The sequence below is a fragment of the Malaclemys terrapin genome, chromosome 1 (assembly GCF_027887155.1).
Source record: "Malaclemys terrapin pileata isolate rMalTer1 chromosome 1, rMalTer1.hap1, whole genome shotgun sequence".
In the NCBI taxonomy this organism is placed as follows: domain Eukaryota; kingdom Metazoa; phylum Chordata; order Testudines; family Emydidae; genus Malaclemys; species Malaclemys terrapin.
In genome coordinates, this window is record NC_071505.1 from 195181218 (window position 1) to 195199533 (window position 18316).

An 18316-nucleotide genomic window follows, 5' to 3' on the forward strand; every position below is an offset into this window, starting at 1 on the left:
AATGCTACAGTAGGTTAGAGGAAAAGCTCGTTCGATTTCACATCTTTCAATTGTTAATAATTATTTGGGTTATGATTATGTTAAAAACCTCATCATGTTTACAACAAAAGGATTTATTCCCTGTAACTACACTTCATACTCAAGTCAGTAAACAATATACCATATTAATATAGAAAATTAATGTAAATGCATAGCGACTGAGATCAGGGTGATTACTAACATATGCAAACTCATTTATCTTTATTGTTACCTTGAACTTCTTCCCGGTTTTGTTTGTTCACCTCGTTATTGTCAAATCCTAGGCTGTGAGCTCTCCAGGACAGATCTAGTCTTTATTTTACTTGTTTACACAGACAGTATCTGTGACACAATGGGGTCCTAATCTCTGATTGTGTTCCTCGGGCGCTAACCCAAAAGAAATAGTAAATGGTCATCATCTCGTTTCTGATCTTGGGCTAGCAGATGCTCAGCCAGTGTATTGTGCACAGCTACATCAATGCAGTTACACCGATTTAGACGGGCTGAGGAGCTGGCTTCTCGATCACAAATTATTCCTCTAATTACTTCCTAACTATATACATCTATCTCTCGGTCTCTTGGAGGTGGTGGGAGAGAGGAGCAGTGCATTAATGGCAGTTCAGAGGAAGGCTGGAGGGTGCGATTATAAAAGCTATTTACTTGCGTAAAACGTAACGAATAAAGAGAGAGAATTGAAGCTCCCACAGCGTGGAAAAATGTGTAAAGAGGAGGTGAAAAACAAGCTCTGGAAGGGAAGGTGATGATAGGTGTCTCTGTGTGCGAGGTTATTCCTTACGCTGGCGGTGAGAGCTGTATCCTCTGTAATGAAAAGCACTGGCGAAATGCCATGCTCGCACACAACCTCATTTGCAAAAGCGGCTGGCGCTGGGTGATGTTATCTGAACTGTGATTTCCATACTTGGTTCCAGCGCATCCCTCCCGGCGACTCGCCCGCTCGAACCTCGCAGGGGGACTTTGGAACCGGCTCTTTCTCTTTCTCAGTGTAAACGCGGCCAAGCCGCAGAGGACGGGGCAGTAGCTGGCAGGACAAACTTTTCCCTGGGCTGAGCCCCGCCCTGCCCTGTTGGGGGTGGGTGGTGTTTGCTCCCCTCCCCCTTGTCCCTTTAAGGGCCTGGGTAAACTTTTTCCTGCTGGCTCCGGGCGGCCCCGTCACATCCGTTGGCCGGAGCCGGGTGGGGAAGTTTCTTGGCGCTTGTTCCCAGCACAAACTCTCGGGTCCCGCTGCTGCGCGCGGAGCGTCCCCCGGGCTCTGGCGGGAGCCGCGGTGGGGTGCGTGCGAGGAGGAGCCGGGCTCCGGGGTGCGAGATGAAGCCGGGGCGTGGGGAAGCCGAAGCCGCCCTTCTTCTCCTCCTCCTTCCCGGCTGCTCCAGCCCCGCGGCCAGGCGGCTGCTCCCTCCTGCCTGAGCCCCCGAGTGTCCCGCTGCCGCCGCGATGGGGACGCTGCCCGCGGCTCCCTGCCTCCTGCTGCTCCTGGCTGGCGCTGCCGGGCTGTGCCGGGCTCGCTTCTCCTTCCCCCTGCGGGTGTCTCCGCCGGCCGCCCCGCAGAACGGCTCCGCGAGCAGCCTCCAGCAGGCTCCCCCCGGCGAGGCGGACGGCTTGGCCTTAGCCTCGGAGCCCGGGGCCGCCGTCAGCTTCTTGGCCATGGTGGAGAACCTGCAGGGGGACTCCGGCCGGGGCTACTACCTAGAGATGCTGATCGGGACCCCGCCGCAGAAGGTGAGACTCCCCCGCGGGTGGGACTCCCGGGGGTCGGGCAAGGGACTTGCCTTCCAACTGGGCTAGAAGCCAGCCTGCTACCCCCGAGCCTACTGGCTGCCCTGCGTGCACGGCGCTGCTGCTGCCCTGCCAGCCGCCCTGGGCACCACGGACACGTCAACGAGGAAAGGTTCTTGGGTGGATGGGGGAGCGTTCCTGCATATTCCGGGGAGGGGGGTCGTTAGACGCCTTTAAATTTTCTTCCCATGGTGGCCAACTACTCACGGTGAGGAGTTCCCCTGATTTTTCCTCCTCCCCAGTGCAACGTTCTCCTCCAGCGCCGCTGGTAGTGGCAGCTGCCACTGGTGCAGGGGACAGGGCGCCTTCCATTAATAGGGGCCTTTTTCCTTAATAAAGTCACTGGTGCCACCATTCACAGGTGAGATCCCTTGCCGAAGGGGTTGTGCATGAGCTCCGTTTAAAAGCACTATTAAAAAGGACACACACAAGCACACACACTATTGACAGGACCCAAGAGACCCTTCTCATGTAGTTTGGAAGACTAGAGAGGTACCTTTGATTGTTTATGGAGAGGAGGAACAGTCACTCCTGGCTTCGTCGGCTTTTTCTTTTTTTATAACATTGGAAGACCTTAAATATCATAAGCATGTTGGTGAGTTAGACGTGACTGTTACACATGTGAGCGATGACGGCAAGTGTTAAAGGACTGGATTGACTCTCCGTCTCGTCCCCCGTCGCCCTCCCCCGATGCCTTTTAATTGCCAGACAGTATTGTTAGGTGGCGAAAAACAAAGAGAAACTAAAAGATATTGTATTGCACCCGTGCTAAGTACAGTTATACCGCTTGCAACTTTTCTGAAAGGTAGGATTTCCATTCATTGGCACTTTGCATGAAAAACGAATGTCCCCAGGCACAGTAATTTTAAGGAAATCCTGCAGAGCCGGTCTCTTTGTTTAAAACTGTTTGATGTCAATTTGATTTGAAACAAGTTTCTCTGTCAGTCAAAAATATTTTATTTACCATACCTCATCTTATTTTTGAAGTCAGCCTTGAGGTGTGATGGAGTAGGCTGACTGCCAGACGCTCCTGATTCCCCCCCCCCCCCACAGAGATTACTTAACCACTCTTACTAAATTAAGTGCGACAGTAATGCAAAGTTTTAAAACATCTTAATTTTTATTTAAAATGTAGCCTCTATATTTCGAATAGTTAAACAATGCACTTCCTGTGGTTAGAATTTGTAAAGGGAGGGGGCAAGGAGGAGGAATAATTCTTTCTTTCAAAAGTTTTGAAAACTTGGTTGTTCTTTCATCTGTGTCATGTGAAGCCTTGGTGGATTGTTGGTGGGGATGACTTGTCAGCTGAGAAGGATTAATTTTCTAAAAGTCCTTGGGGCTTTGTGTCACATTTTTTCCCCTCAAGTTTAGTACTCCCACTCTTTTAATGAGATTTAAGTGAATGAAGGGACCTTATGTAGGTGAAAATGCTTGATTTTTTTTTTTATTTTTTTTTATTATTCTTACTTCTTACCATAATGAAAAGTTAATCAGTCATATAGATACTTTGAAAACATTGAAACATGATCCATTGACATTTATAAGTAAAGTCATGCATGTGCTTAATAGTTGGCGGGATCAAGACTTGTACATTTAAAACTTTTAAGTGAGGTGCTTTACAAACTTCCTTCTCTGCTTGACTCTGAAATCACAAACATATATCTGATGCAAGTGTACTTCAGAGTGAATAGTATAAACTGCTAAGTAACTAAAGGATAGTAGCTCTCTTCCTCTTTCAGCCTCTATGAAAGATGATGACTTATAGCACAGTATCCTAGAAATACTAGAACTCCAATTTAGCTGACAATCCACCCTCATTCTATTATTACCAATAGATTCAAGTGCACATACATTCTTTGAGAATTATTTGAAAGCTAAAATGTCATGGTGTTTTGAGGAGTGTTATTATATATGTCTTTTATTTCATGGAGTTGTCCTATTTCTGATGAATGGTGTACTTTATGGCTGCCTGCTATTCCAAATCTGAAGATTGAAATATTAGTTGGGGAGAAGGCATTGACTGCACTAGTCTAACTTTTTATTTCTTTAAATAATCTGGAAACAGATTAAATGCCTTTACTCAATATTGTATTATTTTTCCAGCCTCAAAATGGAAGCTATAAGCACTTTTGATAAGTGGAATGAAGTCTAGTTTTATTTGTGTTGTGTTGTCTACTTTGCTTCTTCCTACAGTTTTTGACAAATAAGAGACAGAAGTCTAACTTTTTTTTAAATATACCACATTTCCCCCAGATTCCTCTAGTGCAGTGTTTCCCAAACGTGGCTGTGGTTCGCTGCTCCAGGCCAATGGAAGCTGCTGGAAGCGGCACGGGCCGAGGGACGTGCTGGTCGCCACTTCCAGCAGCTCCCATTGACCTGGAGCGGCAAATCGCGGCCAGTGGGAGCCACGATTGGCCAGACCTGTGGACGCAGCAGGTAAACAAACCGGCCCGGCCCGCTGGGGCTTTCCCTAAACAAGCAGCGTCCCAAGTTTGGGAAACACTGATCTCGTGCGTCTATCTTGAGCGTTCCTAACATTTGCAGAGTAACACTTTCCTCTGATTACACTCATCTTGCTATCCTCTCATCCCATTGTGTTCCCAAATTGTGCCTATATTGAGACTACACAAATATTCCCCTTGTAACTTTAATGCAAAAGGGTGGGTGGAGGAACTATATAGCTCTGAGTAGTCAGCATGATGCAGTTGAGTTTTGATCAGTTGCCATTGAAACCATGGTGGAACTTGAATTTCATTCTAGTGACCAAGCATCTGTTTTACGCAATCAGTTCAGTTTAATTATTAATGCTAAGCATGAAAGCAGCTTTTGTAATGGCTGTTTGTTCTGCTCAGAGGGTCAGCAAAAATCTGACCTAATAAAACTTTCTAAATGCCAGTTTATAAGGATAAAGTGGTTATTGGGACTAACTGTCTTTATTGCAAACTATGAATTCCAATTCCCATAAAATTATCTGGAGACAGTCCCTCTATCATTGTCCAACTACAAAAAAAAAAACGAGGAATATGTATTAAATACCTTAACTATGTGTTGGGCACTTACAATATGTGGCTTGATGTTTCAAAGGTTCTAAATTCTGGCAGTTCTGGATTCAGTTCAGGGTGTGGTGATGGGAGAGTAATTGCTGCCAGTGAGGATGTGATAGGATAGGACAGAAAAAGGGAGGCCAATTGGGTAAAAGCCAATTGAACTAGGGCAGGATAGCAGATTATTACAGGCTAAATCAGTGAGCAGTGTTGGTAGGGAAGGGAAATAAGGGATAGAACTAGGCTTTGAATGAGTGGGTGAGAACTGGAAGGAAAACCTAGGATGGAATCAGCAGAGTAAGGAATGTTTTTTTTTGTTTGTTTTTTAACCATACACACATAGGAACATGGACTTTGGGGACAGGTGATGCTATGTGGACCTGCTATAGACTACCTTTGACATAAAACCTTAAATAGTCATGTGCCTGACAAGATGTGTGCCAAGATAGATTAAAAAGTGCTATGTGTTGATGCAACATATAGTAAGTATTTTTCTGGAAAGCATCTTCTACTCTGTGGGCTTGTCTAGACATGTTGGCCAATGCATTTTAATTAACATGATTTTAAACAAGACTTTGGACATACTATGGATAAAGCACGTCTGTGACACCCTGCACCCCATGTTCACCACTTTTATATGGTTATGATATATTTTGTACAAAGTATGCCTTGTGAGGTATTGTTTGAAAACACATGATCTGCTAAACATCATTGTCCTGTTATGTGTGTAACAACACTGCATGTGAAATGATGAGATTTTACTGCATAATATTACTAAAATGTGTTATGGTTCTGGAAATGCCCAGAATTACTCCTTAAAAACAACACAAGACTGAGCACAGGTGCTGAGAAACTATTAACTGTTTAATTGGGCATTCACCAGCAGGAGGGAAGGTATAAATAGAGTATTTGCAATTTTCCTGAAGGACCGTTTGCAGAGCACATATGCATTGGAAGTGCCTACCCCCATGACCCAGCAAGGATTTTTCCAGTACAAAGAGTTGGGGTATAAGAAAGGGGGGGCGGTAGGGGAAGGGCCCTGTCCACCTCTCCTCTCCACCACTTTTCTCTCTGCTTATGACATCAACGAATATCTAAGGACACTGAATCAGGGGGAGAGAGGTCCCAGGCTGAAAGGAAATCCAGCCTGTGAACTGACAACTGTGAATTGCCTGCAGCATCTGGTGGGTGAGAGATCTGTTTGCTTCAAATCTTACTTAGCTTGATAAAGTTTAGAACTGCAATCTAATTCCTATCTTTTTTTCTTTTGTAACCAAATCTGACTTTAATGCCTTATCACTTATAGTCACTTAAAATCTATGTTTCTGTAGTTAATAAACTTGTTCTATTGTTTTATCTAAACCAGTGTGTTTTGGTCGAAGTGTTTGGGGAATCTCTACTCAGGTTAACAAAGGCTGGTGCATAATCATTTCCTTTGATGGAATGATGGACTATAAATGAGCTTGCACTGGCCAGGACTCTACTCAAGAGTGCAAGACGCACATTTCTGAGGGGCCAGACTGGGGGCTGGAATGGGTGTCACCCTGTATATAATTCGTGGGTGGCTGGGCATAGCATTCATGTATCCACCAGAGAGTGATTTTTACATGATGGTGGCTGAGTGAGCAGAGCCTGTAGGGGTTGCTGTTCACCACCAAAGCAGTGTAAAAGGTATCTCAGGCTGTAGGATTAAGGGGACACAACAGTCCTGTGGTCCAGATTGCATCCTGGGGAATGTCACAGTCATTCACATTTAAAAATGTGTTGGTCAAGCCTAGGTACTCCTCTAGCAGAAAGCTGAGGAGCACTTCTATATTTCAACATCTGCTAATATGAGTTGAATTCCTTTCTATCTTTTCTCTGTTGCCATGTAGTGTGACTATATTCATAGTTAGAGTGCATTTGAGGGGGAAATGGCTCACAGCCTTTTTTCTGCATGGATTTTGGTTTGGGTTCAAGTCTTGTAAGTGCCCAAGATAGTATTCAGTTGTTCCATCCTGTAACTTGTAAGCATCATATTCATCTTAAGAAGAAAAGTGGTTTTTCTGTCAAAGACACAGCATTTCTACAACTATGTCTAACCTCTTACTGATTTTCCAACTTGGCTTTTATTATGTAAACAAGCGTGTGTTTCAGATGGTTTTGTTTACTTTAAAATATACCCTACTAAAATCAAAAAAGGATATATTTTTTTTAGAATCTGTTCTGTGTGCAAATTTGAGTAATGCTATCTGAAGAATTGAAAGGGGAGGAAAAAAAACTGCTATAAAGCAAAGTAGTATGCAGTGGTGGTATAGCCATGTCAGTCCTAGGATATTAGAGAGACAAAGTAGGTGAAGTAATATCTTCAGGTCACTGAGGAAGAGCTCTGTGTAATCTCATCTGTCTCATCAACAAAAGTTGGTCCAATAAAAGATATTACCTCACCCACCTTGTCTCTCTAATAAAGCAGAGTAGTTTAGTTATCCCAGGGAGAAAAGTGGATTTGACTTAGTCATTGTCTTTACTCTTCACACTGGGAAGAAGCTTTAAAATAATAGTATAGACAAAGTGCTCTCTCTCTCTTTCTCTGTGTCTCGGTTCTACAATACACCTAGCACCATGGTCTCTGAGAGCCTCTCAAGAGAACTAAAAACATAATAGTCCACTAGTCTTAACTTCCTTTTCCCAAGTCAGTTTGGATTGTCATTATTGTTTCCTTCTCTCAGTTCCCCCAGTATTGTTTCCCTCTTTCTTTCTTTTCCTTTGACCTGCTTCTCCTCCTCTTACTTTTTTTTTTTTTTTTTTTTTTTTTTTTTTTTCTGATTGGCGTCTTATTTTCTGGAAAAATAGACCATGTATTAGGGAACAAACTCTTCTTCCTGCTCTGTAGCATTCCTCCTGAGATGCAGTTTTTTGGTTTCCTGTTTAACAAGATGATCTAGGAAGGTTACATGTTCATACAGTACACAAATGTGCCACTTACCTTTTGTGGAAATCCCCTCTTTCCCATGCACTAATTCTTCATAATGTAACTTAAAAAGGTTGGATGAGAAATTTCCTATTAACTGAAAAAAATTATAGTGCATCAAATACAATTAATGTGTCATAATTAAAAGGCTCTGTTTTAAAGAGGTAGTGTCAAGATAATGATTACACTTGAGAATTATTTCTCCTTATCTATGTTTTCTAATAAATTATGAAGAGTAAATTAGACTTTTAAAAATTACTTTTCTTCGAAGTCTGTACTTAATTCAATTTGTGAATGCTGCAATTAAACTGCCAGTAAAATAGAACATAACCAGCTGTCTCTCTGTCTTTCATGCGTTAGCACAAACTGCTGTTATGTATGGCTTGTATGTGTTCAAAAAAGTTCAAGCAAATCAGTGTCAACTGCATTGTTTTATATGTGATTTAAACTAAAAAGATATTCATATTACAATCATATTTAGTAATAATACACAATAATACTTTTTAATAATACACAAATGAACCCGTATTTGGGGCTAAACTACTTGACATCATCACTTTTATTCATTATATCCATTATCAAATACAATAGTTTAAAAAAATAATAATTAAAAAGTGAATTTTGAAGTAGAGGGACTTAATACAAGTCCCTTCTCATTAAAGGCCAGGTTCTGCCATTTGAAGGGGGGAAGTAATCCAATCCTTTTGACAGATAGCTTCCAGATAATGCCTTTTGATATTTGTTCATGGATCTAACTGTGTGAGTAGTCTGCAAATCAACACTTCAGAACCTCAGGAAGTGTTTAAGCATATAATCTATTAGTTATGTGTGGAAGTTATGTGTGGAAGCAAGATTTTTGCACTTTCTTCCCCATGTCAAATCTTTATTCCTTGTTCTTGCCTCAACAGTAACTTTCATAGCTGGGAACGCTGTTAATCTCTCTAATTTGCGGGGAGGAGTGGGGGAAATACTATATATAAAGGACATTTTTCTCGTTTTGTTTACTGAAAGGCCAGAATGCCAAAACAAAATCTGAAAAGATTGTTCAACAGTAAAATAATTAAATGGTATTAGCAATGGGAGCCGCGATCGGTCGAACCTGCGGACGCGGCAAGTAAACAAACCAGTCCGGCCCATCAGGGCTGTCCCTGAATAAGCAGCAGCCCAAGTTTGAGAACCACTGATCTAGGCTGTAACCACCATACTGCTGACTTGTGGTATGGCATGGCCCACATTTGACAGCAAAGTGGGAAAAGTCTGTATCTGACAAGTGTGATGGTGAAATGAGAGGCATGTCCCAAAATGCTTTCCCCGCATATTGCTTTTTTGTGTGAAGAAGCAATTGCCATATCGGTGTGTTTTTCTCAGATTCACAGAATTGGTTCTTGGCACATTACCATGAGGAGAAGTAAGGAGCTAAACAAAAAGATATGTTAGATACTTAAAAAAAAAAATGCTTGGGTATGAGCTGAAATTCTGCAGCTCTAATCCGAGAAAGGAGTACAGGGCTAGGGTTTTCCTTCTATGCCACCAACCTGAAAAGTGAACAGGATAATTTTAATATGACTGAATTTTTTCGCTAGTGTAGCAAGATCATATTTGACAGTCAGAAATGTTACTCTGTCTCAAAATAATCCTCATTCACTTATGGATATGAAATCCTTCAAGGAGGGACAAAAATTCACATGCTCCTGAGTGCTAGATTTTTGCATTTGGATATCTGATATAACTGACAGTTGGATGAAAAACTGCAGATAACCAGAAAACTCCTTAGTGACTAACTGTGGATGCTCACCTTTGCCAGATAAGGGTGATGTTTGTTGAGTCAGTTGACTCTTCTGGCTTGCCTTTGCCTGACAGTTTACTAAAGATTAGTGTAATCTTCCCCCCACTTTCCTTAATGCTACATCATTTTCCAACTTGCCCAGATCTTCTGAGTTTCTCTGTAGAACTGCTCTTTCTGAAAGTTGGAGGATTTACCTGCAAATGCTCATTTAGGGGTGGAAACTACTGTTGGTGTCAAATATGTGATCAGGGTTTTGTTTTGTTTTAAGACAAATGTTTGAGATCTTCCGCATGGATAATGTGGCTTTTAGTATGTAATTAATCACTACATGGACTCAAAGGTTCTTCTACAAGGTGAGTGAACTTCTGAGGACCCCGACTGTTGTAATATGCCCAGTTTGAGCTCACCCTTTTTTATTCCCATGTCTCCCTATACTAAAAAGCTTGCTTGGTGCCCTGAGGGGGGCACCAGTTTCTGTGGGGTCTTCAAGGGCAACTGGAAGTGACCTGACCACTGTCTCCTTCCACATTCTCCCCTCCTATAGCAGTGGAATTGGTGATGGTGGAGTCCTTTTCCTGCTGCAAGAGAAGATGGTATTCTGTGTCCCCTAGCAATTGAGGGTTTCCCCCCTATCTCCCCATTCTTTCTTTTATGCTTATCTCCCCTCTTTCCCTTGTGTTTCCCTTTCTTGCTGCCAATATGGATGCTTCTTAGAGTCCCAGTCCACATCTGGCATTCCTACCCACCTGACTCAAAGAAACCGCCAATATGTTAATCATGTTTTCAAAACCGTCCTAGATATTTGGATATCTTTCCTTGATTTAGTAATCTGAATATGTGCTAAAGGTTATATATGCCATGAGGTTAGTATTGGCAGGGCAGAGGTGAGAGTAATAAGATTTTATGTAACAATTCTTTTTATGTATATTCTAGTTGTCATAGACTTCGTATCCCTCTTTGGGAACCCTATTAAGCGTACGTGTCTGGATAGTGACTCACTGCATAGCTCTTTGTGTTCTAGAACTCTTAAGAAGCAGCACACCTTTGTGTACTATTTGGAAGGAAGTTGCAGAAAGCAGAATTTGCCATATTGATAAGCAAACTGATGGAGATCAGAACTTTAAGAGCTGCTGTCATCACACAATAGTTTGCCAGTCCTTGCCAGAGCTGAGGATAGTTAGTTTCACACACAGGCTGAAGGGGAGTTATAGTCACAAGTAAGGAGGGCAACTATAAACATGTCCTGTGAATTATGTTTGCAGTGACTTTCATATCACACTTCATCTTAAGAATCAAAAGATGACTTTCTAACTTCTAACCCTGCAAATTCAACCTGACATCTGAAAACAGGGCTGGGTTCTGGCTAGGTCAGCTTCCTCCTTTGTAATAAAGATTTTTATAATGAAAATTAGTTAACATTTCTGTTGAGGCATGAGCCACAAGAGAAGCCAGCCATCAGCCATTTTGCATAGTTGTTGGTTCTGCATTAAAGTAAATCTTCAGTAAATAAGTCAGGTAATAAGAAAATATATATATATTTTTTACCAAAGCTGCACTTCAACTGTCCTGTGTAAGTAAAACTGTTTGAAGCATTTACAGTGTGAATATTTTTAAATGTACTTGTGTTACTTCTAACTGTCCCATATGGCACAGTATAGTGAAAAGTTGTCCTTTCCAGTATGCGTGCTAATCCACTGTAGGTGCTGGGAAATGTCTAGATGGTTCTGAAAAGGTTAACATATCAAATTGTGTTAGTTGGTAATATCCCAATTATGGAAAGCAGGGAGAGACTAAAATGTTAGGCATAGTCGTAAAATCTACTTTGCCTATATTATTTACTAGAAAAAGATCCTGGAGTTGCACCACCTTATCTTCTGAGATCAGAGGCACCAGATATATTCATGTAGCTATTTAACAAATTAAAATATCTGAAATACAATTAAAACAAGTCTTAAATAAGGCAAAGCATAATACTGTACGTCAAATCTCACAAAACAAGTTGTGACAGTTTATCAGAGACTCTTACTTGAGATGCGTAATGCTCTATTTTTTATGTAGTCGCTCTCTGAGCTCTTAAGTTAATTTACTATCTGCCCTTTGGAGCACTGAAATCCAAAGCTGCAGGATGCGCCTAGTATGAAGTCTGGTATTCAAAAATCTGAAGCATTCAACTGAGAATCTATAGTTTTAGTTTTGGCAGCCCATTGATCTATGAACTTGGCAGCATCCATGGAAGTAGGAGATTTAAGACTGTGCAACAAAACAAAGCTCTTGGCCTGGCTTGGAGTTTAAGTCCATAGACTTGTATACATTCATACAGCTGTTTCTTGCCTCCTTTATAGATAGCATAGTTCAGTGCCTTGAATGTGTTTGAGGACTTGGTTTCTAATGGCATCTCTTTCATTGACTTGTATGATTTTTTGGGGGTAATAACTTCATGTCTCTGTGCTTGTTTTTGGCATCTGTATAACAGAGATAATATTTGCGTTGCTGAAGTGCTCTTAGACGGATGGATGGAAAGCACTAGATAAATGCTTACTATCATATCCCAAATAGTACTTTTAAGTACAACTAGCACAATGGTCTAATGAGTAGACCCACTTTTTCTTTAAATCATCTTTGAGGCGAACACAACATTCTGAGTAGAACAATATGACCTCATGTGTTCTTCCCTCACCTATCATTCCTGGAGCTCTTAAGCTTTGAAAAGCCATGTATTAACAAAAGCAGGGGGTGGCTCCAGGCACCAGCGTAGCAAGAGTGTGCCTGGGGTGGGAAGCCGCAGGGGGCAGTCTGCCGGTCGCTGTGAGGGGCGGCAGTCAGGCAGCCTGAAGGTACGCCGAAGCTGCAGGACCGGCAGATCAGCTGCAGAAATGCCGCCGAATCCGCGTGACCGCGGACCACCCGCAGGCATGCTGCCGAAGGCCGCCTGACTGCTGTGCTTGGGGCGGCAAAAAATATAGAGCCGCCCCTGAACAAAAGTATCTGTCTCCAAAGCGAATACCTTGAAGAAGGAAAAAAAAGCATGATTGAAATATATCTACTCCAATGAGTTTAGTTTTAAATACCTATTTTTTCTTTGTGTTTTGAGATCGCAGCCTTTTAATATTCTTGCAGTATAAATGACTGTCTTGTTCCAACTCCTTTCCCCTCCTTCTCACCTTCAAAATATAGTTTTCTCTTTTTCAAAGCATAACTTTTTACATTTTATATTTGCCCCTGCAAGTCCTTCTCTCAAACTATCACAATATTTTGACCTCAGATTCACATCTCTTGTGCAGTTTGAAGCCAGCGTTTTTTATTTATATTTGAGACTGTTAAATAATAAGGCACTGGCCTAGGGCAGTGCAGTTCACACTGGGGGATCAGAGTGAGGAGTTTGGAGAGTGGGAGATCCTTGTGTTGCTCTTTAATAGCTCTACTTGGGGGAATTCTGGAGGAGTGAGGTTGATTCGCTCCTGAGATGACTACCGGTTCTATGTCTGCTACAGAGAAAGTTGCTGTACCACAGCAGCTTTGGTAGAAGGGAGACCAAATGGCATACAAAATATTTCCATGGGGCAGGAGGACCCCCTCTTTCATCCCTAAAAAAACCACCAGTAAAGATCTGACTTACCTGAGTTTTCCTAGTTTTGTGGGTTAGAGTTTTAATCACTGCACTTGATTCGCTCCATTTATTTCCAGGCAGTGCAGCAAACATTAAAAATGGCTGTGCTTGGAAACCTGTATAACTAGGCTTGGAAGGATTTGGTTTTTATCAGTTATTGTCTGTAAACGTCTATATCCCCGTACACACGCAAACTCATGACAAATATGTCAATAGCAATTGAAAGTTATAGATACGCAAAGTGAGAAAAATGCTGCTTGAGAACTTGTCAAAATGCAGTGATTTAGATTTTTGAATTTGGCTTATTATAACTAGACTAACGAATGAATAGGAAAACAGATATGATTTGTTGACGTAAGGATATTTACTTTGTCACCATCGCATGTCAAAATATACAATCTGTGTTTTACCAGTTTATAAACATTCAACTTTTTGAATCTCAACACCTGCTCTCATTAAATATCTGACCCCTCTATAGCTTCTCACAGCTGTAAAAATGTAAATAAACAAAATTTTAATAATGCTTACAAATAAACATAAATATTATCTGCTGAAATGATTTTAAAAAAACAACAAATTCTGCCAAACCTATTTATAACATGAAGATAAATTCACACTCTCTCTCAATATAGAAAACTACTTGGATCTTACTGACTTCAGGATTACACATGTTTTTTGTTTTTGTTTGTTTTTCCCATTTCAGCATTACCTTTTGTTACATGGTATGACTTCTGAAGCTAGGTAGAGAATAGGTATGAACGGAACTTGAGATTTTTTCATATAGCAGAGCCTAAATTATTGTAATGAACAATTGAGCTAAAGAAAGGTGGCTGTAACTTGACAAATTAAGTTAGAAGCTAATTTTGGAGAGCAAAACCATGAGAAGATTAGAAATTGTATATGGTTTAGAATTTCAATCAGAATAGTTCACTTGGTATAATGCAGTTTTTATATTTAAGCTTGCTGATCTTGATTTTTTTTTTTATTTTAATTTTTTTCTTAATATGATATGGACTGTCAGACTTCCTTTTCTCTTTTTTTTTTTTTTTTTTTTTTTTTTTTTTTTTAAGAATAGGACAGATTTAGTAATTTTACTTTCTTATAAGTTACCAAACTGGTTACAGAACATGTATATAAATTTGGACATGGTAAATAAACAGATCAGCACAAACAGGGTTAGGACTCCTCCCCTTCCAATCAGTATACCACATAACAACACTACCAGATTCCCATGGGGGGTGGGATCAGCGGTACAGTTTTCTATGGGTAGATCCTTAAGGTCCTTATCTGCCTTATTACCACAACACAGGAGTGTAGCAGTCCATGTGTTCCCTCCTTTTGCCACTTTACATCATGGAATCTGGGCAAGGTTTACAGTAGTGACAGTTGTGATTAGCAACAATGATTGTTCCATTCCAGGCCAGGGAATCCTTGGGTTCCCCTTTGTAGGTCTACCTGTAATATTTATGTAACAATTTATACATCATCCTTCTTAACTCCCATTGTGTGCCTTTTTATTTGCACTTGATTTCTCAGCTTGGGTAGACTGTGCTTCCCAGGCAGGTCATACCATGAATTGATCTTTGCTGCTATATGTATTAACCCTCCTTGAACAACATCCACCAAAATAACGGTAGTAACAACACAAACACACAACACAATCTTCGTAGTGACAGTAGACCTACGGTGCTCTGGTTGTTTTTCCGCTGGAGCCAGCTTGCTTGTAGAGTGTCTGACAAACAAAAGAAACATTTCCCAGCCCCCCTGGTGAGGACAGATTATTGCCTTTTACAAATCTCCTTCCTGATTGCAGGAAAGACAAAAGAATTACCTCCACACTGTCCTTGTTTTGTTCTATAGTCAGGTTAGTGAATTATCCCACTGTTCATTTATGAAATTCATGAGGTGGTGTATCTCAGTTTCCCCTCTTGTACAACAGATTGTTTGTAATGGTTTCTCTGCTGTGCCTAGCTTTAAGTTTATTCACAGGTAATAGGTGAGAAGCATTATTGCCATATGAACTAACAATAACATTGGCATCAAATCTATTACCAGTGGGTGTTTATAAGTATCTTGTTATACTATGCCTTTTATTTAGACCATTTGTCTTTGAGGCCAGTGGGTTCATTACCCTCTTGAAATCTTTGCATACACTTTTTAATTTAATTGTGTCCTTGGGGTTTTGGTGAATTACAAGGTGGTAGGGGTGTCGTGCATGTAAGCAGACTCCTTTTGTATCTGTCTTCAGATTTTAGACACACTCACACACCCACCCACCCTACCTGTTTCCTCTTATTTTCAGGCTTCACTTGTTTTCCCTCCTCCCTTTCCTGGAGGGCCATAATCTCAGTCTTCTTGCTTACAAGTAGCTTGTTTGCTGACCAGGTATATTTGTTATTTGCAGCTCCTTTGTGCTGCCATTTATGGGCAGTTCTCTCCTTCCCCTATCAGCTAGGTAATTTGTATTCACACAGATGCTTTCTGGTTTGCTTTTGGATCCAAAGCTATTAGCAGCTCAGAGACTCTGTCTTAAAAGGGACACAATTAACTTCCCTCCAAACTCTCTAGTATTAATTTCTGTAAACAACTGCCTTTTACCCTGTGCTGCCTTAACCTCAGGATTGTTCAAAAAGTCAGTGTAAAACTTTGATCTCCATGGTCGCCCCTGGATCTTTTACTCTAAAAATTTCAACGGAATCCAGCAGAATTCCATCATGCGTTTTCCAAAAAACCCAAACATTTCACATGAATATCTAAAGTACTCTCCATTAAAACTTCAGAAAAACAAAAAGTATGAGAGAGGGGGATAGGGTGGAAAGCAACCAATTAACCCTGTGAAGTTATTTTAAAGTACAGGCTAGGAGAATGAGAAGAAGAAAAGGATATAGTTAGTTCTGAGCAAAGGTAGGGTTCCTTACGTTTAAACAGTTGGGAACCCCCCACCCCGGTTTTTATCCTGGCTCTGGGAGAAGGGCGGGGGGGGGAGGGGGATGTTCTCCACTCCCTAGGACCAAGTCCCAGCTCCTGTCTCTTAAGGTGGTCTGTTAACTCTGCTTTTGACTCCAAACCCTGTTATGCCAAATCATAATTACCACCTCTAACTCTAATTTACAATCCTCCAGTAGCCTTCACTGGAGTAGCACCAAACTTGAAAGATTACTGGCAGCTTCCCAGTTCCCAGCTCTGATGCCGCAGAGCATTTACCCTGAGTTCTTCTTCCCAGCTCTGACACCGCAGAGCCTTGCCTGTGTCCCTGTTCCCCATTCCCGCCCCCCCCCTTAGCGAGCATGATTCCATATTCCCCTTCCACTTCCTGTTTGATCCCAGTTTATATAGCAATATTCTCAGCTATACCGTAAACAACCATTTTACTGAAATTTAATTAACCAATCCGAACACATTGTAACATAATTCTCTAACCAATTATATCCCATTGACCTAATTAACTTACTCCTAAAAAAATTAATTATACAGCAGACAGAAACAATTAGAGAACCAGACAGATTAACAATAGAAAAGTGGGGGCCATAAAGATAAAACAGTACAAAAATGAGGGTTTCACAACCATTGATAAGTGATTTCTTGCCAGACAGGATGCTATCAAACTAAGAAGAACAGGAGTACTTGTGGCACCTTAGAGACTAACAAATTTATTAGAGCATAAGCTTTCGTGGACTACAGCCCACTTCTTCGGATGCATATAGAATGGAACATATATTGAGGAGATATATATATACACACATACATAATCAAGCTAGCCCAGTACAGACAGTTTGATAAGAAGTGTGAGAATACTTACAAGGGGAGATAGATTCAGACTGGGAATGGCTGAGCCATTACAAACATTGAATCTTATCAAACTGTCTGTACTGGGCTAGCTTGATTATCACTTCAAAAGTTTTTTTTCTCTTAATTAATTGGTCTCTCAGAGTTGGTAAGACAACTCCCACCTGTTTATGCTCTCTGTATGTATGTATATATATCTCCTCAATATATGTTCCATTCTATATGCATCCGAAGAAGTGGGCTGTAGTCCACGAAAGCTTATGCTCTAATAAATTTGTTAGTCTCTAAGGTGCCACAAGTACTCCTGTTCTTCTTTTTGCGGATACAGACTAACACGGCTGCTACTCTGAAACCTATCAAACTAAGTTTTCTTTAACCATCTTAAGATCTGTTTCTTTAGCTGGTGGTGATGGGCACTATCCGGACAGGATCATCTTCCTAACCGCCCAATACCACCTTATTTCAGTGTGACTGGTTTGGGATGTGAGGATGAGCCAAAGGCCTTAGCCTAGGAACAAGACCTCAGACTATCCCAGTGAGAGAAAGTGCATACGCAGGCGGACTGTGATTTTGATTCTTTGTTTTATACCTCTATAACTAGCTAAGTGATAAAAATACACCTAAGTTCTTAAAGTATAGGCCAAAGGTTGGCAACCTTTCAGAAGTGGTGTGCCGAGTCTTCATTTATTCACTCTGATTTAAGGTTTCACGTGCCAGTCATACATTTTAATGTTTTTAAAAGGTCTCCTTCTAGAAGTCTATAATACATAACTAAACTATTGTTGTATGTAAAATAAATAAGGTTATTAAAATGTTTAAGAAGCTTCATTTAAAATTAAATTAAAATGCAGAGCCCCACCCGGACCGGTGGCCAGGATCCAAGCAGTGAGAGTGCCACTGAAAATCAGCTCGCGTGCTGCCTTCGGCACGCATGCCATACGTTGCCTACCCCTGGTATAGGCCTTTACAGCAGTGTTTTCTCAGGAACTGAAATTGGGGGGAGGGGTGTTGGAATAGTCGGGGGGGTGAGGGCCAACAAGGGTTGAGACCGTGACGGCAAAGGTGGGCTGTATGGCACCACAGTAAAGACTGAAAAATGTTTCATGACCATTTTATTAGATTTAACTAGTGTTTTAAAATTATCCAAAAATTAAGGTTGGCTACTCAAGCCTGCTACAAAGCACTACATCTACATTTGTCTTGGTTTCTTGTTGTAATTTTGCACTCTTTGTTGTCGTCTTGTGTGTCCGTTACTTCCAGGCTTTCATGATATGTTCATCATCAGGCAGAAGGTGACTTTTTCAGAACACAAAATTCTATTCAATGAGGAA

The 18316-nt window shown here is 41.2% G+C and overlaps 1 protein-coding gene across 1 annotated transcript in view; it reads left to right on the forward strand.

Moving 5' to 3' along the window:
- The first annotated feature begins 952 nt into the window (after positions 1-952).
- Positions 953-18316, forward strand: part of BACE2 (beta-secretase 2) — a 68355-nt gene continuing 50991 nt past the window's right edge. The window contains exon 1 of the mRNA XM_054049434.1: positions 953-1755. Within this exon, the coding sequence (XP_053905409.1) occupies positions 1471-1755 (285 nt within the window). The 5' untranslated portion in view covers positions 953-1470. The remainder of the gene's footprint in view (positions 1756-18316) is intronic.